This window comes from Schistocerca serialis, chromosome 5, assembly GCF_023864345.2.
Source record: "Schistocerca serialis cubense isolate TAMUIC-IGC-003099 chromosome 5, iqSchSeri2.2, whole genome shotgun sequence".
NCBI classification, from domain to species: Eukaryota; Metazoa; Arthropoda; class Insecta; order Orthoptera; family Acrididae; genus Schistocerca; species Schistocerca serialis.
Window position 1 is genome coordinate 631,376,230 of NC_064642.1, and position 27,690 is coordinate 631,403,919.

At 43.0% G+C, this 27,690-nt stretch overlaps 1 protein-coding gene across 1 annotated transcript in view; it reads left to right on the top strand.

Annotated features, from left to right (window-relative positions):
• LOC126482148 (uncharacterized) overlaps positions 1-23,461 on the top strand; it is a 211,461-nt gene extending 188,000 nt beyond the window's left edge. The window contains exons 5-7 of the mRNA XM_050106124.1: positions 5,426-5,597; positions 19,785-20,009; positions 23,226-23,461. Coding sequence (XP_049962081.1) covers positions 5,426-5,597; positions 19,785-20,009; positions 23,226-23,461 — 633 coding nt within the window. The remainder of the gene's footprint in view (positions 1-5,425; positions 5,598-19,784; positions 20,010-23,225) is intronic.
• Positions 23,462-27,690: the final 4,229 nt, after the last annotated feature.

Genomic DNA, 27,690 nt, shown 5'->3' on the forward strand with positions numbered 1-27,690 from the left:
ATCACCAGTCACTCTTGAAAAACGCATACTGCTGCGTTTGGAGCGCTACGTATGGTCTTGGGCCAGTACGAGGTGGTTATGTGCCCCTTCACGTTGTATGTTGTACGTTAACCGGGGACCTAGAAATGACGGAGAGGCTCCGTCCCCACAGCAGCTGCAGTGGTCCACAACCCCACGACGACTACCGCAGTCCACTTCACCCCTCCGCTACCCACACCAAACCCAGGATTACTGTGCAGTTCGGCCCCCAGTGGTAAATGGTGGTGTACGCGTACTTGGAGAACTTGTTTGCGCAGCAATCGCCGACGTAGTGTAACTGAGGCGTAACAAGGGGAACCAGCCAGCATTCGCCGAGGCAGATGGAAAACCGCCTAAAAATCATCCACAGACTGGCTAGCTCACTGGACCTAAACACAAGTCCGCTGGGGGGATTCGTGCCGAGGGCCAGGCGCTCCTTCCCGCTCCGGAACGCCGTGCTTTAGACTGCTCGGCTAACCGGGCGGGCTCCCCTTCACGTTAGTCATAGTGTAAAAGGTTGAAGTGAGTGGAACTGGAGACGTGACGGAATGGTGGAAAGGAAAAATCGTGTTGTACGTGCGCAAGACCACACTGTAAATTGGACGAGTGACGACTGGAACTCATTGTCGGTGACATTCCGTTTCAAACCAGGCAGGAATTTCTGCGCTCATTAAAAGTACGTCCACTCGATGTGAAAATCGAATATTGCTAAGGGAACTACATGCTGTGGACATTTGTGGTCGGGTGCCTCGCAGAAAGCCATTGGCCACAGGTACACATAAAACTGCATATCTTCAATAGGCCAAACAACACAGAAACCGGACAGTAGCTGATTGGGGACGTGTAGTGTGGTCTGACGAGTTGCCATTGCTTTCTTTTTAAAGATGCAAAGCGTCTAGAGCACTGAAGGCGTCCAATGATGCGTTACTGTGAAGAGTGTATTCCGGTGGGAGGCACTTCTGTGGTGTTTTGCGGTGTTTCTCGTATCGTGACTTTGGCTCTCTCATTCATGTTAACCACAAACATGAACAACTTTCTTTTACATTTTGATAATGAGTACGGCGTGGACACTCCTGTCAAAGATGACAAAAGCTGTGTTCATTGGGATGCACGCACACGTCCAAGTCTGACGAACGCTCAGACACCCTGTCGCACGTCGACCGGTCAGCTGAATCACTCGACCTTAAACCCAAATAAATAGTTGCAAACATAATTAATAAAGAAAAATACTGAGTAACTTGTAATGTGAAGAACTTCATAAAAATACTGAAATGTGTTAAAGTTAATTGTAATGAATTCTACAGTATAATAATGTACTTTGGTGAGATACTCGACTTCAAATGCCCATTGCATGCAGTTCTATTAGCAGTGCGCTCGGAAATTGATTGATATGGACCTACATTCACTAACAACAGCAGTTACTGTCTGGTTTGATGCAGATCGCCACTGATAAGGTGAGACATATGCGTCCGGTCCACACCACTTCGGATCGTTTTGCAGTCACTATTCTTACATCTGGTCACATTGCTGCTAATGATGCAGTAGTTCTTCTGGACATGATGGACAGTCACACGTTGATATAGCAACAAATATGTCAACTTCGGTCACGGTGTGAAACAGGTACGTTCAAACTTGATAGCTCCTTTATGCCTTTCTGTTACATCTTCATATCGACCCAGCTTATTCCATACATCCGACTGTCACATACACACCATTTCACTGCCCTGATTTAAGCCAGCTTTGGAGGGTCACTTGACTGTTACCTGTTCTACACGATCTACAGTGCTCCGAAGCGACCACCTCTTCGGCTGGCGAATAATACACTCTAAGACAAAAAAAGATGCACCATCAAGGAATTATCCGAGTGGAACGGATTTCCGCAGATGTGACGTAAATGTATAGGCAAACAAACAACAAGTGTAATATGCTGCAAATACATGGAAATAAAATCATTTATCATTTAGTTACAATATAGCAGGTCAGCAACTGGAAGCAGTTAATTCCATAAATTATCTGGGAGTATGCATTAGGAGTGATTTAAAATGGAATTACCATACAAAATTAATCGTCTGTGAAGCTGATGCCAGACTGAGATTCATTGGAAGAATCCTAAGGAAATGCAGCCCGAAAACAAAGGAAGTAGGTTACAGTACACTTGTTCGCCCACTGCTTGAATACTGCTCACCAGTGTGGGATCCGTACCAGGTAGGGTTGATAGAAGAGGTAGAGAAGATCCAACGGAGAGCAGCGCGCTTCGTTACAGGATCATTTGGTAATCGCGAAAGCGTTACGGAGATGATAGATAGACTCCAGTGGAAGACTCTGCGAGAGAGACGCTCAGTAGCTCGGTACGGGCTTTTGTTGAAGTTTCGTGAACATACATTCACCGAGGAGTCAAGCAGTATATTGCTCCCTCCTACGTATACCTCGCTAAGAGACCATGAGGAGAAAATCAGAGAGATTAGAGCCCACACAGAGACATACCGACAGTCTTTCTTTCCACGAACAATACGAGACTGGAATAGAAGGGAGAACCGATAGAGGTACTGAAGGTACCCTCCGCCACACACCGTCAGGTGGTTTGCGGAGTATGGAAGCAGATGTAGATGATTACAATTTCAGAAAAATTGGATTATTTATCCAAGAGAAAGGGCTTCACCAGTTGAGCAAGTCAATAATGCGTTGGTCAACTTCTGCTCCTTCTGAAAGCAACTACACGGCTTGGTGGATGTCCTCTTGAGGAATATCGTGGCAAACTCTGTCCAGTTTGTGCCTTAAATCGTCAAAACCCCAAGCTCGTTAGAGGTCCCTGCCCATACTGCTAAAAATTCACAATGTCTGGAGCATCTCCAGAGACGTCTTCACTGGTCATCTGTACACAGTTCGAAGCCCAACTCCCCACTGAAGATAATTCTACTCCATTCACTGACACTCCAGGCCGAAAATGCGCCTGGAGACGCCCCAGACAGTGATGGGATACCAAACTGACTGTCGCCTACCATATGACCCAACAACCAGGAGCGATGGTGTGGGGTGCCATTTGTTTTCGTAGAAGGACTCCTTTGGTTGTCATTCACGGTACCCTTACAGCAGAGCAGTAAGTCGACGATATTCTACGCCCCGTTATTTTGCCCTTCATGACAAACCATTCTGGGCTTACGATTTAACGACAAAATGTATGCCCGCACACAGCAAGTGCTTCTATTGCTTTTTCGCGCTTACCGAAGGCTGCCTTGGACATCAAGATCGGCGGACCTCTCCCCGGTTGAGAATGTTTTCAGCATTATGGGCAGGGCTCTCCAGCCAGCCGGAGGTTCGGACAATCTAATGCGCCAATATGATAGAATTTGGCCGATATCCAGCGACTCTACTAATCAATCCCAAACCGAATATCTGCTTGCGTAAGGGCCAGAGGTGGACCAACGCTTTACTGACTCACTCAATTTGTGAAGCTCTTCCTCTTGGATAAATAATCCAGTTTTCCTGAAATTGTAATCATTTGTTTGCCTGTACATTTATGTCACATCTGCGGATTTCCGTTCCATTCGGATAATTCTGAAATTGTAATCATTTATTTTTCTTTACATGTACATCAAATCTACCATTTCCATCTCATTAGGATGATTCTTTCGTCGTGCATCGTATTTTTCAAAAATGTATTTGGTATGGTAAACTTATCTGCAGCGTAAAATACCCCCATTAGTGAATCCGTGAACACCGAACTGTCCCATCCCCTCTTTGCCTCACTTGCAGCTGATACGAATCTGCATAGAAAGATTCAAGTCCTACTATGGACTGAGACGTGAAGCAGCCTACCCTGCCCGTTTGGACCAGGATACAATTGTACACTCATGCTCATAAATTAAGAATAATGCTGATACGTGGTGAAAGAACGCTCTGGTGGGTGGTTTGCTGGTTTAAATCACCAAGGGATATGACCATGTGGTGCATTTGACCTGCCGTCATCGCACGGTGGCGCTGGCAGCAGTCCACATACGCAGAGGTGTGTCGGTTCATCTCAGAGTACGGTGCAGCGAGTAAGTGTACAGAGGTTTTCAGACATGCTAATGGTTACTGTGGGTTGAAAATGGCTCAAAAAACACATATTGATGACGTTATGAGGGGTAGAATACTGGGGCGACTGGAGGCTGGTCAGACACAGCAGGTCGTAGCACGGGCTCTCCGTGTGCCACAAAGTGTGATCTCAAGATTATGGAACGATTCCAGCAGAGAGGGAATGTGTCCAGGCTCTACAGTACGGGACGTTCACAGTGTACAACACCAGAAAAAGACCGATATCTCACTATCAATGGCCACAGACGGCGACGGAGTACTGCAGGTAGCCTTGCTCGGGACCTTACCGCAGCCACTGGAACAGTTGTCTCCAGACACATAGTTTACAAACGACTGAACAGACATGGTTCATTCGCCTGAAGACCTGCAAGGTGTATTCTACTGTCCCCTGATCACAGAAGAGCCCGTAGAGCCTGGTGTCAAAAACACAGTACATGGCCATTGAAACAGTGGTCCCAGGTTATGTTCACGGTCGAGTCCAGGTATAGTCTGAACTGCGATTCTCGCCGGGTTTTCATCTGGCGTGAACCAGGAACCATGTACCAACCCCTTGAAAGGGACCTGTATGGAGGTCGTGGTTTGGTGGTGTGGGGTGGGATTATGATTAGTGCATGTACACCCCTGCATGTCTTTGACAGAAGAACTGTAACAGGTCAGGTGTATCGGGATGTCATTTTGCAGCAGTATGCCCACCTTTTCAGGGGTGCAGTTGGTCCCACCTTTCTCCTGATGGATGATAACGCACAGCTGCACCGAGCTGCCATCATGGAGGAGTACCTTGAAACAGAAGATATCAGGCGAATGGTGTGGCCTGCCTGTTCTCCAGACCTAAACCCCATCGAGCACGTCTGGGATGCTCTCGGTCAACGTATCGCTGCATCTCTTCAAACCCCTACGGCACTTCAGAGGCTCCGACAGGCACTGGTGCAAGAACGGGAGGCTATACCCCAGCAGCTGCTCGACCACCTGATCCAGATTATGCCAACCTGTTGTGCGGCCTGTGTACGTGTGCATAGTGATCATATCCCATATTGACATTGGGGTACATGCGCAGGAAACAATGGAGTTTTGTAGCACATGTCTTTCGGGACAGTTTTCTTGTCACCAATAGTGTGAACTTACAGATATGTGTCGTGTGTGTTCCCTATATGCCTATGCTATTAGTGCCAGTTTTGTGTAGTGCCACATTGTGTGGCACCAGATTCTGCGATTATCCTTAATTTATGAGCATGAGTGTATATTTAAAAAAAGTTCTTCACTTTACATGCTAATAGCGTCGGCACTCCTAGGGCGGCGCAGACTACTCGCTGGCTGTGACTTGTGTGTGCTGCAGACTAGCGCGAGCCTCTACCTGTGCTGGCACACGCTCCGGGGCCGCGCCGAGCTGGCGGCGCTGGGGGAGGCCTGCGACGACTGGGCCTCGTGTCTGCAGCCAGACGGCCGGGGCGACGTCAGAGCGAACGACACCCAGCCGTTCGCCTGCGCCCTCTACTCCTTCTGTCCAGGTAGCGGGCAGCCGAGGATAGAGAGCCTGTATAGGGAGAGAGTGGCCATAGGCGAAGTTACCCGTGATTGGTTGATTAGCTTTGGCGCCATTTTCTGCCAAATGTCTCTCGCGCTTCCTATGTTCGCCGTGCTTTTGAGTTGAAGTTCAGAGGACTTTTGGAAACGATTAAAAGGTATTTGAATTACTGAGAAACTTGTGCGTTGTGCATGCATGTTCGATTTAGTTGTATATCGTGTTCAGTGCGTAATTAGCGTTTGCTATCTTAAATACGAGTTGAAATAAAGAAAGCGTTTTGTGATGAAGTCGGTAGGCCTACTTGTTTGAAGTACGTAGGCCTATTACAATTTACAGCATTTTTAAGCTCTTATTTCTTTAAAAGTTCGTGCATACTGGTAGCATCACAAGCTTTTGTGAAGCCAATATCTGACAGTCCTTGCTGGAAACAGAAAGTTCCTGTAATTGTTGTGCCATGCTCACTCGACTTTATAGCGTCAAACTTTATTTCGTTCCGAATCAGAACACTAGGCATTATTTTGGTTTCAGTATTATTGCCTGACTGTTGACGCAGGCAAGTTGTAAGTACGTTTTCTGCAGTTGTCGTGGTTGCTGAAACATTATTCGTAGTAAATAATTGTAGGTACTCTTGAAGACAGTTTTTAATAGGCCTACTTACTGTGGGGCAGAAGGGATACGGTAGTTTTCTTGTTATATGGTCGTTATTACAGTAGCCTATATTTAACATTACCTGATTTTTGTAATCTTTTTCGTTTGTTATGTACGAGAGGTATTCAGTATATGTGTGTCTGTGTGAAAGAAAGTCGTAAGCAGTTGTTTACTTGGGACATGCGAAAAGTTTGAAGACGTGACAAGAAGTACTAATACGCCTCACACTTTTTGCATGTCACAAGTAAACAACTACTTACGACTTTCATTCATCTGACGTAATACAGGTACGTTAAATCTTGAGCGTCATCACTTCCGATACAAAACAAATGCTATACACTATATTTTTTTTATTTGCGTTACTTTCATTGCAGTATGTCTAGTAAACGAACTTTAAAGGAGATAAATGCAAGTAACGAATAATTTTTACAGCCACTGTATCAAATTTTCCTGTGCTGTACGTAGTAGGCTACTATGAGTATATTATAGCTGTAAAGAAAGGCATTTAACGAATGATTTCGCCATATTGTTTTGTGCTTTTGAATCGGTGAGTGTGTACTCCACTACTCCACTACTGGCCACTCAAAAATCCCGCCCGCAGTTCGGCAGAAAAATGGCCGCCGTATCGTCCGGTTGGCCACACTCTCCCTATACAGGCTCTCTAGCCGAGGAAGGCCAGCAACGCTATTAACGTTATAAGGAAATCGTGGTGACAATTTACAACGTGTCATACCAGAATTCGAGCCCGGAGTATCAAATTTTCCTGTGCTGTACGTAGTAGGCTACTATGAGTATATTATAGCTGTAAAGAAAGGCATTTAACGAATGATTTCGCCATATTGTTTTGTGCTTTTGAATCGGTGAGTGTGTACTCCACTACTCCACTACTGGCCACTCAAAAATCCCGCCCGCAGTTCGGCAGAAAAATGGCCGCCGTATCGTCCGGTTGGCCACTCTCTCCCTATACAGGCTCTCTAGCCGAGGAAGGCCAGCAACGCTATTAACGTTATAAGGAAATCGTGGTGACAATTTACAACGTGTCATACCAGAATTCGAGCCCGGAGTTCCTGCCCATCCAAACAGTCCCTTTAACCATTAGACTATCTGAGCATATCTCAAAGGCTGCCTCAAACTTTCACTGTCTCTGATGCTTCTGCCTATGATTTCTGAACACTGTACCGTAGGGATCTCCATTGGGGTACATGGGAATAGCACCACTGAAGGGGAACTCAGTTGGGTCAGACCCATCTACATCTACATGGATACTCTGCAAATCACGTTTAAGTGCCTGGCAGAGGGTTCATCGAACCACCTCCACAGTTCTCTATTATTCCAATCTCGTATAGCGCGCGGAAAGAATGAACACCTATATCTTTCCATTCGAGCTATGATTTCCCTTATTTTATCGTGGTGATCGTTCCTCCCTGCGTAGGTCGGTGTCAACAAAATATTTTCGTATTCGGAAGAGAAAGTTGGTGATTGGAATTTCGTGAGAAGATTCCGTCGAACGAAAAACGCCTTTCTTTTAATGGTTTCCAGCCCAAATCCTGTACCATTTCTGTGACACTCTCTCCCATATTTGGCGATAATACAAAACGTGCTGACCTTCTTTGAAATTTTTCGATGTACTCCATCAGTCCTATCTGGTAAGCAGTATTCCGGACGAACAAACGTAGTGTAGGCAGTCTCCTTAGTAGGTCTGTTACATTTTCTAAGTGTCCTGCCAATAAAACGCAGTGTTCGGTTAGTCTTCCCCACAACATTTTCTATGTGTTCCTTCCAATTTAAGGTTCAAAAAAATGGTTCAAATGGCTCTGAGCACTATGGGACTTAACATCTGTGGTCATCAGTCCCCTAGAACTTAGAACTACTTAAACCTAACTAACCTAAGGACATCACACACATCCATGCCCGAGGCAGGACTCGAACCTGCGACCGTAGCGGTCACGCGGTTCCATACTGAAGCGCCTAGAACGGCACGGCCACACCGGCCGGCCCAATTTAAGGTGTTCGTAATTGTAATACCTAGGTACTTAGTTGAATTTAGGCATTTAAAATAGACTGATTTATCGTGTAACCGAAGTTTAACGAGTTCCTTTTAGCACTCATGTGGATGACCTCACACTTTTCGTTATTCAAAGTCAACTGCCTCTTTTCGCACCATTCAGATATTTTTTCTAAGTCGTTTTGCAGTTTGTTTTGATCTTCTGATGACTTTATTAGTCGATAAACAACAGCGTCGTCTCCAAACAACCGAAGACGGCTGCTCAGATTGTCTCCCAAATCGATTATATAGATTAGGAACAGAAAAGGGCCTATAACACTACCTTGGGGAACGCCTGAAATCACTTCTGTTTTACGGGATGACTTTCCGTCAGTTACTACGAACTGTGACCTCTCTGACAGGAAATCACAAATCCAGTCACATAACTGAGACGATATTCCATAAGCACGCAATTTCAATACGAGCCGCTTGTGTGGTACAGTGTCAATAGCCTTCCGGAAATCCAGAATTACGGAATCGATCTGAAATCCCTTGTCAATAGCACTCAACACTTCATGTGAATAAAGAGGTAGTTGTGTTTCACAGGAACGATGTTTTCTAAACCCATGTTGACTATGTGTCAATAGACCGTTTTCTTCGATGTAATTCATAATGTTGGAACACAATATATGTTCTAAAATCCTGCTGCGTATCAACGGTAACGATATGGGCCTGTAATTTGGTGGATTACTCCTACTACGTTTCTTGAATATTGGTGTGACCTGTGCAGCTTTCCAGTCTTTGGCTACGGATCTTTCGTAGAGCGAACGGTTGGACATGATTAAGTATGGAGCTAATGCATCAGCATGCTCCGAAAGGAACCTAATTGGTATACGGTCTGGACCAGAAGATTTGCTTTTATTAAGTGATTTAAGTTGCTTCACTACTCCGAGGATATTTACTTCTACGTTACTCATCTTGGCAGCTGTTCTCGATTCGAATTGTGAAGGCAGTTCGGAAGGCTGTGTTTAGTTAACTCTGCTTTGGCAACTCTGTCTTCGATAGTATGTCTATTGTTATCGCGGAGAGAAGGCAGTGATTGTTTCTTGCCGCTAACATACTTCACATACGACCAGAATCTCTTTGGATTTTCTGCCAGGTTTCGAGACAAAGTTTCATTGTAAAAACTGTTACAGGCATCTCGCATTGAAGTCCGCGCTAAATTTCGAGCTTCTGTAAAAGATCGTCAATCTTGGGGATTTTGCGTCTGTTTAAATTTGGCCTGTTTGTTTCGTTGTTTCTGCAACAGTGTTCTAACCCGTTTTGTATACCAAGGAGGATCAGCTCCGTGGTGCACTACCTGCCACAGCCGATATACAAGTTGGGCATAGTCTTTCTCTGACTACAAAAATTTATTATAAGGAGCTACGCTAGATACGTCTGCGCAGTTTGTTGCAAATGGCAGCTTAACTCATAAGTTTTCTTATGAACATACTTCTACATGTGCTGCGTTTGTTAGCCCTAGAACGTCTAGGCAATATTCAATTTTATATTAAAGTGCCTTCGTTATTCCGAATTACGATGCAGTGTTATTTACGACGTGCATGCATACCCAAAGGAACATTGCATCGTAATTCAGAATAACACCGACACCGCGATATTGTATTTTTCCACGACACCGAGCAAGCAACTTTCAAGTAAAATGTCTCCCCTATATGGGAAAATACATAGTGGATGTCGAATACGGGTTGTAGACACGTGGATGACGACATGTGGAAGTTTTGGTCTGGCAATGAGTCGTGCTCGGATAGCCAAACGGTAAGGCGGCCGCTCGCGATAAACGGTACATCTGGGTTCGTGTCCCAGTCCGGCACAAGTTTTCATTGTCGTCATTCCATTATACAGCTTATGACTGTCCGTATACGCAGATGCGATTACATTTCAGACATTCAGTTTCTCTCCGCCTTTTTGCTATCATCTCTACTCTCACCATCTCTACAGCATCTTGTATTCATGCTTTAAGTGTCTGCAGATCAGGAACTGTTGAGCTGGATGCTTTATCCTTAACGTAGCTGCTCAAAAAAGTTAAGAGCTCGTATACCAGATGAACGTGGTGGCCATGACGTTGTACCGTCTCCACAGACCCATTTGTCCAGAAATGTTACATCCAAGAACTGGTGAACAAATACTCCCCAATGCGGCGGTCCATCATCATTCCTATGACTGAGATGCAAAGTATACTTTCAACATGTCCAGGCAAGTAATTGCCGTAATGGTAGGCTCAGTGAAAATGAACAGTCCAATACCTGCGTTGTGCATTAAGCCACACCACAGATTCATTTTCGAGCTGTCCCTTATCTGCTGTACAATGATACGTGGGTTCTCCATCCCCCAGGTAAGGACATTACTTCTGCTGACTTCCCCAGAGATGCGATAAGTCGCTTCATCGAAACAAAAGTTATTAATGTAGTGGTGGTCTCCATATATTTTCACCAGCGCGTTCCTAACAAATCAGAACATCTGAACCTATCATCTGGCTTAAAAGCTTGCAGGAACCGCACTTTGTATGCATGCGATTGCAGCCGTTTGCGTAAAATCCTCACCATAGTGCCCTGAGGTATGCCTGTTCATCTGAAAACATGACGTGTCAATTCCTGCGGACAACGTTGAAATGCTGTGTCTGTGGTATCAATAGTGTTATCACTCACTCCAGGTCTACCGCGTCTTGCATCATCGCCAACACTGTTGGTATATTCAAGCTTCTGATACAATCTTTCGACGCTGGCAGATCTCAACCATAGGCAGTCTGGAACTGTCGCTGAATTGTAAGAGACCACCATGTTTCAAGAAGCCACAAAACACATTGCGCTTTTTCCTGAATGAACACCATTGCAACAGGCAGTACTCCTAAATTAAAGGCATCGCAGGAATCGAACTTGGGTTTTCCTCTGGTAGCGAGAAAGAGGATGATAGTGGTGTGCCCACGGTTGGTGTGCCCACAGTTGGTTCCTGATGACAGAATAACAACATTTATTGATCAGCTGAAATACATTAGCTGTTGATCCTCCGGATATTCTTGGCAGTGACGAAAGTGGCCAGCCAGACGCTCACAACGTGCGCCCGCTGCTGAGACTGTAGCTGCGCTGGAGTTAACTGGAATACGCTGCTCTGGCAGCGGCGTTACATACAGCCTTGCTGGATCGTACCGCCGCGGCTGGAACCACGCCCTCAGGTCTCTGTTGTAATCACTGCTAGGGGGCGTGGCGGCGGCGGTAATGGGACAGCTCAGTGCCCTGTCTCAGCGACCATCTACGGCGGCGGCAGTCTGGCGCCAGTGGGCCAGGGTCCCAGGCTCCAGCCCCAGTCATGGAGGCAGCGTCCCAAGACGATGGCGACAGTGCATTACCTCAGGTGATGATTCCCATTACAGGTGGCTGCCTGCTGACAGCGTCTCACGATAGAGAGGGCTGCATGGACTTATCCTCTTCTGCACCCACTTGCATCCTAGCACTGAGTGGTATTTAGGGCAGTCACTTACTCTTGTACAAAAAGGTGTGCATTATTCAAGAACACATTTTCAATAATTGGCCAGCAGCCATAAAGACTTAACAACCATTGAAATTCAGTACACAAGAAGCCTAAAGAATTTGTTGATGGCCAACTCCTTCTACTCCATTGATATATATATATATATATATATATATATATATATGTGTGTGTGTGTGTGTGTGTGTGTGTGTGTGTGCACAATCTAACATTTAACTTTTGCACCATTTCAGTGCAGTAATGTGTTCATTGTAAATAAGAGTGTGTGTGTGTGTACGTACAAGTACAATCTAACTTCTGCACCGTTTCAGTGCAGAATGTGTTTATTATAAATGAGTATTGTAGTAGTTCTGTTATATGTTTATTACCTTATAAATAAAAAACTTTTTTTAAAATTTTAAATTCACTGCATTAATGCGATCTTAGTAAATGAGTGTCTGTAAAATGATTCTTTCATATAGTGTTCATTAAAAAAAAAAAAAGACAATCATTTCACTTGGGACCTGTGGAAGGTACATTAGCTTACTTGTTTCAGTTGTAAATATTTGTCATGTATTATTGTTTTCTGACATGTTCTACACCCTGGAGGACCTTCTCACTATGGATCAATTGGAATGAAAGTAAATCTAATCTATCTAGGTGTTCCGTCTTCCATCCGCGCCCGTTCCCGCTGTGTTCCTCGCTGGGTACGCGCCAGCCAGACGCGTTCCTAACACTATCAACACGCTGCAGACGTTCCTTATGCCATTGTCGACCGCTCCGGCTTTCTATCGTGCCCTTGTCATTCTCCTGGCATTGAGGGTTCAGTAAGCATCTACAAGGTGCGCTTCCTGGCGAATCGGGCTGCTGTGGGAATTGTATATGCTGTCCGTGCAACCCGCAGCAATCTCTCGTGGCGGGGCCGCCATTTGGAGTTCTGTATCGTGTCTGCTCCCAGGTTGTGTGGTGCCTGAGGTTTCGGGTGGTTGATGTTCCCTCTCTTGTCCGTGAGCGCTACAGTTGTCTCCGGAGGAGGTAGTTGCCACCTGGTGCTCCATAACAGATTCGTTTCATTTGTTTACGCCCGTGGTCGTCTGTGCTCCATTATCGGAGAAGATAACGTTTTTCCATTGTTTCTGCAGCAGTAACAAAGCCGGATTCCGCGCCACACAGAACTGGTATCCTGCTTCCCCATTGATCAGCTTCTCTATCATCTTGATTTCGATAGATTCAATGCTTAGATTGATGGTCAGCTTCCATTTCTGGACATCCTGGTGAAAAGGAAGACAGACGGCACATTAGCCCACAGTGTGTATAAGGAACAACACACACTGACTTATATTTACAGGCTGACAGCTGCCATCATCTGGCGCAGAAGAACTGGGTACTGAGAACACTTGTACACCAAGCCAAGACACTGTCCGACTCAGACAGCTTGGCAGCAGAGATAGAACATCTACAGCAAATGTTCACAGACAATGGGTTCTCAACCAGGGACATCCCACCAGACAACCTGATATAACGGGAGAAGATCAAGAAGAAGAGACCAGGAGGGCAGCCTCTCTACGGTACGCAGGGCCTCTATTTGCTAAGATCAGCAAGATCCTGGAAAAACACAAAATCAAAGTACATTCTGAACATCGAACAAGATCAAGACCCTCCATGAAATGGTCGAAGATGATCTGAAGTTAAGAAAATCTGGTATCTACCACATAAAATTTGGTTTGTCTTACACCGGTCAAACCACCAGAACAGTTGACATAAGATGTAAAGAACACGAAAGACTTACCAGGCTACGACAGGCCACGATACCAGCAGTTGTAGAACATTGCCTGGAACTTGAACACGCCATGAATTATGATAAAACCAGGATCCTGGCTCAGACCCACAGATTCTGAGATAGTGTGATTACTGAATCTATCGAAATCAAGATGACAGAGAACCTGATCAACCGCGAAATAGGATACCAGCTCAGTATGGTGTGGAATCTGGCTTTGGAACTAGTGCACAAACAACGGAAAAAGTTATCTTCTCTGGTAGCGAACCTCAGATGACCAGGGGAGTAATCAAAGGGATCAAATTTCTTAGGGAACACCAGGCAGCAACTACCTCCTCGGGAGACAACTGTAGCGCTCATGGACAAGAGAGGGAACAACATCAACCATCCAAAACCCCAGGTACCACACAACCTGGGAGCAGACACAGTACAGGACTCCAGACAGCAGCCACAGCCGCGAGAGATTCCGTGACAGGGGAAAATAACGGAAACGGCCGCAGATGGAAGACGAACCGCCGAAAGACGAATAGCACCGCCAGACATCGCCCAGGCATAAATATGGGACACAGTCAGCTTGTTGACTTGTCACAGAAAACAGCTGATGAAGACACCGAGTTACAACGTCTAAATATTGTATTGGGAAGACGCAGAACCCCAGCAGTATAACCGGTTCCACGAGATGACACCGAATCGCTGGAGAAGTCTAAGAAAAGACATAAAATAGTAGACTGGGAATCTCTGTACAATCAAGAGAGAAGAAAAAGCATTTTTTACTACCCATTCTTTCCACAAATTATTATCCAAATGCAAGATTTGGAGGCTTTTGTTAACCGTTTCACATTTAACAATCTTAACTCTATTTTTACGGCATATGGATAACTGGTACACTTCGATAAATACAAATGTCATTGTGGAAGTTGTACAGTGTGGGTACAATACAGCTAAGGTGTGACATGGTATGGAACAATAATAATGCTTTACTGCATGAATATTTACACAATTAAAAAAAGTACACACAAGTACAAAAGTACAAAAAAAGTACACACAAAAAAAAGTACACGTCTGTTCTGGCTGGAAGCTAAGAACGCACTAAAGTAAAGTCCGTGGTAAAGACACAGATATTCCACTTATGGTACGTCAGCGATGTGTATCGCAGAGGATGTTCCCACAGAGTCTCTTCCTCCCCCCCCTCCCCCCCCCCCCCTCCCCCACAGTTCAGAGCGCTGAAGGAAAGACAAAGAGTGCAATTAGTGACTGCTTCAATGGTGGGTACTGATATGGATGACCAATCGTGCCATGGCTGGCACTTCTTCTAGGCACAACTGGACGACCTATTTTCGAAGTGATGTTATACAGATGCATGCAACTAGTTGTGCCATGACTGGCACTTCTTCTAGGCACAACTGGACGACCTATTTTCGAAGTGATGTTATACAGATGCATGCAACTAGTTGTGCCATGGCTGCCACTTCTTCTAGGCACAACTGGACGACCTATTTTCGAAGTGATGTTATACAGATGCATGCAACTAGTTGTGCCATGACTGGCACTTTCATCAGTCATGACCGTTTTTCGAAGCGGCTGTTGTTGTGGGTGTGGTATGAGCACTGAATGATTCACATAGCTATAGCTGGTGTGGGAAGCGTCTGATGTCTCCACACGGGTCGCCAACAGTACAACTGAAGGGATGGGGTGGGGTGTTGGTGGCGAGGATGTCGGCATGTTGATCTTACGCACGCCAGAGAAATTTTGATCTGATGAAAGGAGTGGCATATGTTGGGGAGGAAGTGCAGTTGACATGAGCTGGTAATTTATTTGCCAAATCGAACTGCAATGGACGTAGTGTGTGCAGAGGCCATTCATAGCAGAATGGGGGCTGCGGGGAGGCAGGAACACAGGGTACCAATGTGTTTTTGATCGTGGTTGAAGTGGTGTAGACGGAGATGCTATTGGAGAGTCCAGCGTTGTTGTTTTGAACAAGTGTCGGAAAGAGCCATTGTAACTGTCAGTGGTGGTTGAAGACGAACTGTGCAGTTGGAAGTGGTGAAAAAGGCACCATATAGCATTTGATTCCTCTGAATGTTGCGGCATCATAGAGGATTGTCGGAGTGTGGTAGTCGAATATGGAGCCTAGTGAACCTAACTAAATGTGTGTGAAATCTTATGGGACTTAACTGCTAAGGTCATCAGTCCCTAAGCTTACACACTACTTAACCTAAATAATCCTAAGGACAAACACACACACCCATGCCCGTTGTCATGTGAAGATTGGCAATTGACAGCAAAATTGAGCTGCACTGCTGCGGGTCACGTAGAAGAGAGATGGTGACGGTGTGCTGTTCAGCTGGAGAGGGGTGCCTGATGATAGTAGCGACAGCGTAGCCAGATGGTGGGGCATGGCGTGGTGTACAAATGTGTGTGCTTCACTGTGTGCCCCAGGTCAGTGACAGAGGAGGTGCTAGGCAGAGGGGGAAGTGGGCAGAATGAGACAACAGTTGGGCGTGACTGGTTGGTGGTTCTGGGGCCTCACATGCACTTCCAATTGTCATTTTCATGACAGTTGTGTGCCAAGGCCATGGGTTGCTCGTGCACCAGGACAGTGGTAGCAGATATGTCGTTATTACATTGCAGGAGCAATGTGTTCATCATACAGAGTGTGTACAATGATGCACGACAGTTGGCATAGCATTGGTGAATCACCAGGGGCTCGTGAGCAGAGGAGCCACAATGCTTGAATTAGTTGATGGATGTACAACTGTCTTCCGGTTGCTTGTCTTGAACATTTATTGTACCAGGTAGGGATGGAGATGCCAGGGCAAAAGGTCCTGAGATGCTGTGGCCTGTTTCAAAGTAAAGGAGCATGGCATGTTGTATGGCCAATGAGGTGTAGAATTGGCATAAGAAGTCCATCACTAGGCTGATTGTGTGATGTCCATAAATAGAATGTCCATGTGAGGTGGTGAGACAGTAACCTGTTGTAGTGTGTTATGGAGCCCTGCACTTTGATCAACAAGCTGGCAGCCTTGTGCAGCAGCGTCATAGGTTTATCCTTTGTCAATGAGCCAACGTTGTAGATGGTTGATGTCAGGACTTGTTTCTGCCAAAAGACAGTTCACAAGAGGGGAGGTGGCAAGCAGGACTGCTGAAAACGAGGTTCTTGCAAGTGGGACCAGTGGAGATAGAAGCTGCATGGAACACTTGTCAGAGTCCAAGTCAATGAGAAGAATATGTTCATGTGCAAAATCGGAAATGTGAAGCTGGTAGCAGTCATTGTCCTTGGAGTGAGAGAATATTTGTTGCCATGTGGAGCATTTAGAAAACTAGAACAGTCTTCTCAACTAGATGAATTTGTTGTTGACACTATCGAGAAGTCACAAGACAGGCAACAGTCACCTGCAGTGTCACCAAACTGCTCCCACGTGGATGTGGTAGGGCATGACTTAAGGTTTCTCAATGTGCATTGGGTGTAAGGCATAGTCAGTCACAAGTTGCAGATACCTGGGTGCAACACAGTTGACAATGATCTGTGCAGGCAAGGGTGCAGCATGCATATTGGGATTCTGTGCAGGCCGAGGTGCGATGTGGATGATGACAAAGTGGAAGTTTGTTGATGTTGCATTGAAGTTGTAGCTCCACCCGCGGCCAGTGACATCAGAGTCAGAAGCATGTTAAGGCTGATGCTGTGGCAAATGGCTGCCAGCATTGTTATCAACAATATCAACATGTTGTCGATGTTCCATGGAATGTTCTTGAAGTAACTGTTTCTTTGTGATGTCAATCATTACAAATAAGCTTTCAACAATCATGGACCAAGCTTAAAGTTAGTCCAGGCAAAATTGAATATGTTCCTGGTCTGTCTATGATGATGGACAAATGTTCAAAATCTATACAGGCAGCAGTTGCAAAGGCAGGTTGAATTAATTTGTGCTTGGTGCAGAAGAAACAGTATCAATGGTGAAAGAACACGAATCCGAGCAGCTGGAATGTTGCAGTTAATCAGTTGCATAGTGTTTAAGCAAAATGGGAATGCCAACAAGGCCCCAAAGTAGATCTTTTGTTGTTTTCAATTGTTTGGGATTATTGTCAGAAGTTGAACCACGGTGTTGAAGCACATTACTTGTGGAACTGATCACTGCAAGTGGTCAAAGAGTTAATGGAGAAGCACTGCACTGTTAAGAATGGGAAATGTTGGTGTGTTGAGCAAATTTCGGCACATGGACAGCTATACATGGATCACATTGTCGAAGTGTAACATTCAGTTTAGTACATATCTGGCATAATTCTTGGTTGTTACAGGTCACCAATGTGGAAGTTGGTGGTGCGGGTACAATATAATTTAGGTACGACATGGTACAGAATGATAATAATGTTTACTGCATGAATATTTACACAATAATAGGTACACTTCTGTTCTGCTTGGAAGATAAGAATGCACTTAAGTCTGTGGTCAAGTCACAGATATTCCGCTTGTACATCAGAAAATTATATTGCAGTGGATGTTCCCACCTCATCATCTAAAAATTAAGTTAGCAGTATTTGATAAACAATAGCTATTTAACAGAACTTAAGAAAAAAATAAACAGTTTCTCAATGTTATTGTAAATACACAGTATGTGGTTTTAAACTATAGCTGTACCAAGATGATATCCGCTGCCCCTTGTAATACTACATCTCTCCAATTCATTCTACACTCATCATCATGCGCATATGAAAGACATGTCAATTTGGGTATGACTGGCAGGCCCTGCAGAAATGACTGCCCAGTGAAATTTTATATAAGAAGTAATTGGGTTAAACATTTAACACAGTCATTAGTAGAGAAACTTAAGACTTTCAAAGCTTTAACCTGTGTTACAGTTTCATTCACAACAACAACAAAATATCTTATAAATCATGTAAGGCATAGTTCTATAGCTCTTTGACACCAGATAATTGAGCAATGCAGTTCATGGCCAATGGCAAAGCATACATTTGTTTCAACTTGTTCTGTTATACACAGGCGAAATGATTCAAAAGTTCCCTTCATATCATCCACAGGAGGCACTTTCTTAACTTGTTACTTCCTTACACAAGACTCAAAAGTTCCCTTCATATCATCTACAGGAGGCACTTTCTTAACTTGTTATTTCCTTACACAACAGATCATATGAACCGAAACATGGGAGCAGCAAACATACTGACTGGAGAGGCAAATATATCACATATTCCTCCTTTTTTTTTTTTTTTTTTTTTGTGCACCTTTGTGTGTCACCCCAGTCCTTAATCAGTAGAAATCTGATAAAAGTAGAAGCCTTCACTTAAATAACATACTTGTTTTAGCATGTACTCACTGACCTTTGAGAAGCAGTGAAATAGCAGCAGCTCTGTTACTGAACATGTTATGGATTTTTATTTGTACTTGGAAATGATAACTATCAAAATTAGTCATCAATAAGGTATTATTCATCAAATATAGAGGTAATAGGAATTTCATCAAATATATTACAGATGTGGAGCATGTTTTACAAAAGTAAAAATAATTTGTTTTTACAAAAAAGGAATGAGCGATTAAGTAGGCAGCACTCGAGTGTAACAAGCACACTTTGCCATATTAATCATTTTAGTGACAGATGTCTGCTTGTAGGCACAAGATAGGAACATGAGGGGTAGAAGAACTTATATACCTCTATACCTCTCCAGGTTAATTTTCAGACAACCTTATTCTTGCTTTTTTTTCACTCAATTTTTGTAAATACACCCCTCCTCCTCTCAGTGCCTGTACCACTTGTGGGGGGGTCTATCTTCTACCTTGCACCACCTTGGTACAGCTCTGCTGTCATGTCTGCAAACACAATATTAGTGAATACCTAAAATAGCATTTATGATAATGTGCTATCCAACTAACATTTTCATATGGATAACAGTGGACCAATTTATTCAGAGTAGTGTGTAATACTGGCCACTAAGAGAAGAGCTTGATACAATTGCTACTCTGCCCACAACAAAGGAGTTTTAGTTACCATCCAATTGTATGCCACAAAAAGAATGTAGATGTTTAGTGTCAGTTAATAGTTAACACAATGAACAGATTAGTTTTGAGCACCTGCTTTACTTTGTTAATGTATATGTTCTGTTGTGACTGTGTAATAACCAGAGAAGAATATATATTCCATGTACCTGAGATCTCAATTTTGATGTGATTTATGAAAGATGTTGAACAGATGGATGCAGTGTCAACTTAAAAATGCCTGTAACAGATCCCTGTTGCCCACGGCTAAAGCATGTGTCAGCAATAGAGGAGTGCTGGCAAGATGCTGAAGGAAACCCTTGCTGGGAGGAAGCACCAGAGGGCTCTAAAGAGTGCTCACTGCCTTTTGAGCTCAACACTGACCTAGATGAACTGAGACTTAATCACTGGAATCTTTCTTGCCAATGTAGTCAGCCTGGGTTTGTCTGGAGCTCCAGATTTGGCATATGCATTGGTTAGTAGATTTTCCATGTAACCATTTGGGTAAAAATGCATCACTTACTGAGCAAAAGAATGCAGTAATTGTGGCACAAAAATTTTAGTCTGAAATACATGTTCATGCACCCATTCTAATGTCTTTTGTTTCCAAATTATATTACATTATATTATTTTATAATTTTTACAATAAAGAGACTAAAAAGTTGTTGAAAATGCTTTTAGGATTTTTGCATCTTGCTTAGTTCTGGCACAATTTCATTTGTAATTGTCTGTAGATCCAATCAAGAAGGAGATCCTTCAAAGATGTGCAATGAGCCAAGATATATGAATGGTGGACAAAAATTGGAAACACCACAAACACCACACATTACCATACCAGTACCTAATATGCTGTAGGAAAAACTTTGGCATTCAGAACAGCTTCGTCATCTTGGAATAGACAAATACAATTCCAGTTGGGTTTTCAAGGGAATTTTATACCATTCTTCTGTAAAATAGTGGCATGTTCAGGGTACGAAGATCATGAACACTTTTCTCCAAAGTAGACCGCAAAGGCTCAATTCTGGTGACCATGTTAGCCAGGGGAGATATGACAGTTCATCCTTGTGCTCACAAAATGAGTCCTGGATGATGTGAGCTGTGTTAACAGGTGCCTTGTTGTCTTAGAATGCATGGACATTCATGATAAGCTATATAGTCTCATAATCCTTGCCAGTAATGTGCACTAGCAGAATAACCATGGGGTCCAAGTAATAGCATGATAATAAGACTGCCAAAATTATCATGGAACCCCCACAATATTTTACTCTTGGTACATAATCTCAGTGTGAAGTTGGACACAGTGTGAAACAAGACTCATCTGACAATGTTTCTTCTATTGCTCAACACTCAAAGTTATATGGCTTCAGCACCACATTTTGGTATTACAAGCATTTGCTTCATTGATGAGTGGTAATGATAGTCCAGCTCACTCTGCAATTTCCTGCTTATGGAGCTCCCTTCATGTTGTTTTGGTGCTGGCAGAGCTCACAAGTGCAACATTCAGTTCTGCAGTGACTTTTGTACATGTCATCCTCTTATTTTTTGTCAAAATCCTCTTCGATAACTGTCATGCACATGCAACACACACTTTTGTCTGCTTTGTTACTTAGTGGAAGATGTTTCTCCTCCTTCACTGTATGTGGTGTAAATCTTCAATAAGGTGCCTCTTGAAACACCAAACACTTCAGCTTCCTTGGTTACAGAAGCACCCACCATACAAGCACCAACAGTTTAGCCTGTTCACATACACTTAACTCTGACATAGCTACACAGAACATTGTTCTGACCATGACTGGTGTATGCAACATGTTGAGGACATTGCACAGTGCTATTTGTGACCACGTACAGCAGCATAACCTGCGCATCTGCATTTATGTTCAAGCATGCATTTCTCATGGTGTTTCCATATTTTTGTCTAACCCTTTTCATTAAACAAAGACAAACACCATTGTCTTCATATGGAACCTCACAGTCCACATGGACAAGTATATCATTAAAATATAATCTGCCACACGGTATTAATAATATACTATCATTACATTGTTCAATGCTCTTTGCACTTGTGCCAGCTGAACTTAACAAGAAAAATAAGATGGAAAGGTGTTACTTTAAGAAAAAATATAGGAGCTGCTGTTATCTCAGTTGTAGTAAATAGATGCTGGTCATCTTCTGTTGGTAGCAGAATATTAATTTTATCACATTGGTTTTATTGACCGAAAATAGGGTCTTAACTTGATGGGTAATAACATACATAATGCATAATACTGACACTACTTATAACTGGTTTCTCCTAATTTTGTAATACTTCTTTCATCCTATATCATAATAAACAGGTTCTCGTTTCATGGTACCATCTACAGAAGACAATGTAAATAAATGAATGATACATACAGCATTACTTTTAGGCTACAGATAGAATCAATCTTCCTATTTAAAATAACAGGCTTAAAATTTGTCTGTGTCTTATATTTGTTCACTCACTGTACAGTAATCTGCTTGTTGTAACAATGGGAGCTTCCAAACTGTTAGCATTATAACATGCTGTACTGCATCATTGAAAAAATTACCATCAGTATTAACAATTAAACTTGATTCTGGCAAAAAAATAATTAAATACTCTCTGATAACCCAGTCCATTATACAGGGTGATTCAAAAAGAATATCACAACTTTAAAAATGTGTATTTAATGAAAGAAACATAATATAACCTTCTGTTATACATCATTACAAAGAGTATTTAAAAAGGTTTTTTTTTTTCACTCAAAAACAAAACTCTGCGAGTCGATTTTCCTGGGCTGCGAACAAATGCTTGCTGGATGCGTGCTACATTTTCATCACTCCTTCTCGGCCGTCCAGAACTTTTCCCTTTGCACAAACACCCATTCTCTGTAAACTGTTTATACTAACGTTTAATACACCACCTGTCAGGAGGTTTAACACCATACTTCGTTCGAAATGCACGCTGAACAACTGTCGTCGATTCACTTCTGCCGTACTCAATAACACAAAAAGCTTTCTGTTGAGCGATCGCCATCTTAGCATCAACTGACGCTGACGCCTAGTCAACAGCGCCTCAAGCGAACAAATGTACAACTAAATGAAACTTTATAGCTCCCTTAATTCGCCGACAGATAGTGCTTAGCTCTGCCTTTTGTCGTTGCAGAGTTTTAAATTCCTAAAGTTGTGGTATTCTTTTTGAATCACCCTGTATACACTGTGAAATTATCTAGGATAGTAGCAAGAAAAAGAAAATATTATTTACATGTGTGATAAATACTGAGAAAAGAGAGGAGCAGTTTATCAATAATGTTAATGCTTTTTGTAGAAATATTGTTCAACATTATAATAGAGGGAAACATTCCACGTGGGAAAAATATATCTAAAAACAAAGATGATGTGACTTACCGAACGAAAGCGCTGGCAGGTCGATAGACACACAAACAAACAGAAACATACACACAAAATTCTAGCTTTCGCAACAAACGGTTGCTTCGTCAGGAAAGAGGGAAGGAGAGGGAAAGACGAAAGGAAGTGGGTTTGAAGGGAGAGGGTAAGGAGTCATTCCAATCCCGGGAGCGGAAAGACTTACCTTAGGGGGAAAAAAGGACGGGTATACACTCGCGCACACACACACATATCCATCCACACATTGTTCAACATTCATACACCAGTATATTATTATTTGTTACAGATATCGATGAATGTTTGGAGGGTACACATGAGTGTAAGAATGTTACTGAAGCATGCCTAAACCTGCCAGGCACTTATGACTGTACCTGTGCTTATGGTTATATATACAGTGACACAGAGGAATCCTGCATATATAACAGTCTCCTGAATTCTGGCTTAAACAACGAATATTTAAATGCAAAAGTGAATATAGCTTCAGCTTTAAGAGGTATTATTATGTGTGACTATTATCTATAATTTATTCCTACTATTCATTGCTTTATGATTTAAGTGTAACGTCTCTCCTATAAGCTAGTTCATTGTGGTGCTGAACTCAGATCTCTTCAAGTTTCTGTAGGTTAACAAGTGAGTGCACAAGATCTACCATGTCACAATTTCATGTTTATGAGATAGATGAACAAAGACATAACAGCAATCTGGTTTTGCTCCTTGTCAACGTTCCATACATAAGATACCAACCAAACTGTGCCCCAATGGCAGGTTGCATCCATCACCTCACACATTTTAATATCTACTGAACTATTATTTTTTTTTCTTCCTGTACTGGTAGATAGGACAGCTTGGCTGTGGAAATGGAAGGGCAGCCCACAACATAGACAACTGTATTCACAATTACAAGCACCCAAGCTTTAATGATCTTCCAGCAATAAAGGCTCTTAACAAATCTCAATTAAGCAAGGACATAAACTTGGTTACAAACATATGTTAATCTTCAACCAGTGAATAACACCAATAAAGAATTACCAATCAATAAAACTTAGATAAAGGACTGCTTTACAAGAATGCTTAAATTAAATAAAATCATTAAAGCTAAGTTACAAATTTTTTGTTAAGCTTCAACAGGTGAATAACCCCAATAAAGAATTCTCATTTAAATAAAACAGATAGGAAAATGCCTTACCAAAATGATTGAATTGTGTAAAATCATGAAAAGCTCAGTTACAACTTTTCTCACAAACTACTTAGGAATTTACTGCAAATAAACAAATTTTATCTGTTTAATCAGAAGGTAACTGCCAAGTCCAAGCGACTGAAGCCACTCAGAGCGGACGACCGCCCCAACGCTGGTCATCAACCGACATCGTCATGGCCCAGTGGCCACCATGCTAAAACAGACTAATGTTTCAGTAAGCGACCGACAACAACACAGGAGTAACAGTGACTGAAAATCGGTGTACGCCTTACGAAACACAGCACACCCTGAAGCGGGAGCAGGCACAGCTGACCAGCGGCCATACAACTGCGAGCAAACAAATCTCACGCCGCCCGTACTAATGCGGGAAATGATAGCGAGCGACAAGACACCACACGCAAAGCAGCAACCGTGCCTACCCCTCGACCACAGAACGTGTCCTGTCTCCTTGTCTATGGTAATACAATTTTTAGCCCACAAGAAACGATTTAATAATGGCATTAGTTCAACACAAGATCAGTTAACAGTTAGGTCCAGTAAAGATTTACCCACGGATTTACTATCAAACCAACTTCCAGACCACAGACGGAAATTAGTAAACTTGGCATAAGTTTTCACCAGACCGATAAACAAGAAATCAAATTAAACAGTAGCCAAAATACAGTCACGATACGCAAGCCCTTCAAGACCTTGCTATCTTACAGTTATCATTAATGGCGAAACATATGCAAATGAATGACAAAGTCACCATTGAAAACAAAAAAACACACCACAAAGGCTAAATTAATTAATTTGCAGACGAGCCAGTCACTGAAAGCTCAGTTTCACAAGATTAGGGCTAACCTCACCCAGCAGCAATACATTTGTGTCTATGATAACTAGGTTGCCCAAACAGGACTCCAAAACCCAAAACAGGTCGCACGTTAGCTGTCTTGTTCTCAGATACTAGGCACCACCGTGCTAAGAAAATCTCTGAAATTACAGCTGCCTGCAGCAAAACTAATGAGTCAGGGTGTATGAATGTAAAGCACACACCACTGTTCCAGCCAGAGCGTAACCTTTTCAATGCACATACGGACAGAACAACACACGTGGGCATAAAGGGAGCAGCAGATGCATACCAAGCAGACTATACTGCGCCAAAATACAACCCACGTCACGTCCACAAACCAGAGCACTGCTCCCGGAGCTGGTGTCTGCTCGCTGGACTCCACAACTCTCTGTCCCCCGGAAAGTGATGCTGACTGCCGCCTTGCTCAACACTCCCTTCTCGGCCATGCACAACAATTCTTCTCTTGTCGCCTCAGAGTGCGGCCGCAATGTCTGTTCTCCCCTGCTGTCCACCCCAGACTCTCTTTACTCGTACTCACTCCCCGTTAGGACCCGCTCCAACAGGAGGTGCTCGCGATCACACATAGTGCCAACCTTAACCAGAGGAGTAATCGATAGTGTCTTGCACCCGAGAGCTGCGCCATGGCTCACTTCCCTTCCTCCCTTCACCAATTGGAAGACATGAAAGTGCGTCTACATTACATGTTGAGCTGTCGAATGATACACAATCTCATACTGATATTGAAACAACAACAAAGCCCATCTTTGCAATTTTTGGGAAGTTCACACAGGAACCAGCTTCATCGGATGAAACAAGGACTTCAGTGGCTTGTGATCCATTACTAAGTAGAGTTTTTTGCCATACAAATAGTGGTGGAATTTGGTGACACCATACACAATAGCCAATGCCTCTTTCTCTGTTTGTGAATAGATTCACTGAGCTTTGGGCAACACTTATGATGCAAAAGCAATAGGCCTGTCTTTATCACCAAATCTGTGTGAAAGCACTGCACCAATTCTGTAAGAATAAGTGTCAACTTGTAACACAACTGGTCTTTCAGGATCAAAGTGAACCACCCATCAATCACTGAGCAATGCATCTTTAAGTTTTTGAAAATCTACTTGGCACTCATCTGTCCAAACAAAGTGGACATTCTTGTGATGCATGAGATGTAATGGGTCTACGATTTGTGCAGCATTCAGTATGAACTGCATAAATAGTTCATTTTACCTAAGACTGACTGCAATTCTGTGACATTGCAAGGAACTGGTAGGTCACTTATGGCTGACAAATATGACTGAAGAAGATGTACACCTTGACTGATTATGACATGAGCAAGATACTGCAACTCAGGTTTACAAAAATCAAACTTCTCCAGTCTACACTTTAGTCCTGTATCAGGTCACATACAAAACAGAGCACGCAAATTTGCAATGTGTTCTTCAGGTGTACAACCTGCTATGACAGTATCATCCAAATAGCTTGAACAGTTTGGTACTTGAGCAGTCAGCTGTTTCAAATACCATTGGAAAATGGCGGGTGCAGAAGCACTGTCAAAAGGCAAACCCAAACATTGAAACAAGCTGAAATGAGTGTTGACAACACACACAGTTTGAGATTCTTCATCTAGTGGTATTTGAAGATATGAGTCATGCAAATCAATGCCTTATCTGTCTGTGAGATCCTGTGAGCATGGCAGTGGATAAGTACCAACCACAATTTGTGGGTTGACTGTAGACTTACACAGAGGTGAAAGCGGGTTTGGGGAGCAAAACCTATGGACCTGCCCATTGAGTAGTTTCTATGGGCCCAATAGCTCTGCTATGTTACAATACAAGTGAAGCAGCCACATTGCCCCCTAATGCAATGGAAACAGTTGTGGCCTGGCAAAGAATAGATGAAAGAAAAACACTGAAAGCTGGTCAGGTAGCTTTAGAGATGAAACAGTGAAAGCAGCAGAGATAAAGCTAGGTGAAAACACAAAGCCTAACTGGAATCATTAGATAACACAGGCAAAAGGGGATACAGATGTCTAAAAATGTGATTGACAGAAGGTACAAAATGGAAAAATGGGAATGGCTAGAATAACATATCTAGAAAAATTATTGAAACCTCTGGAGAAAAAAGAAGCAGCTCTGGGATTGCCAATAGTTTTGTACTAAGCAAAGAAGGAAAGTTGGTAGATGGAAGAAATATACAGAAGGGAAACAAACTGGTCATCAGTAATGTGGAAAGAGAAGAGGGATTACAGTATCTCAACAAGAATTTGACAGAGTGCTTCAAGATTTAGGTAGAAACTAGCACCTGGAGTAGATGACATTGCCTCAGAATTAGTAACATTCTTGGGAACATCAATAATGATGAAACTGTTCTGTCTGGTTTGTAGCATTTCCTAACAGTCACAAAAGTTTCAAGACTGAATTAATAAAAAATATAGGGAAGTTAAGATGATGGTTTTAATGGTGTAGGTATGCTATGCAAGTAGTCTCCTCCCACTTGAGTACAATGCACAGAAAATTCATATAACCATTTGAAGCTATCAGAAAGGTCTTCTTTTGGGCTGTTGTCCAACTCGTGCATCACATGGACTCAAATGTCAGTTATGTCATCAAAATGTTGACCCTTCTCATAAACTTCTACATTTCATCATTTTTTGGTAGGTGTATACTGGTAACACCAAATCTTATCACCCATGATGATTTTTTCCCAGAAAAGACTTGT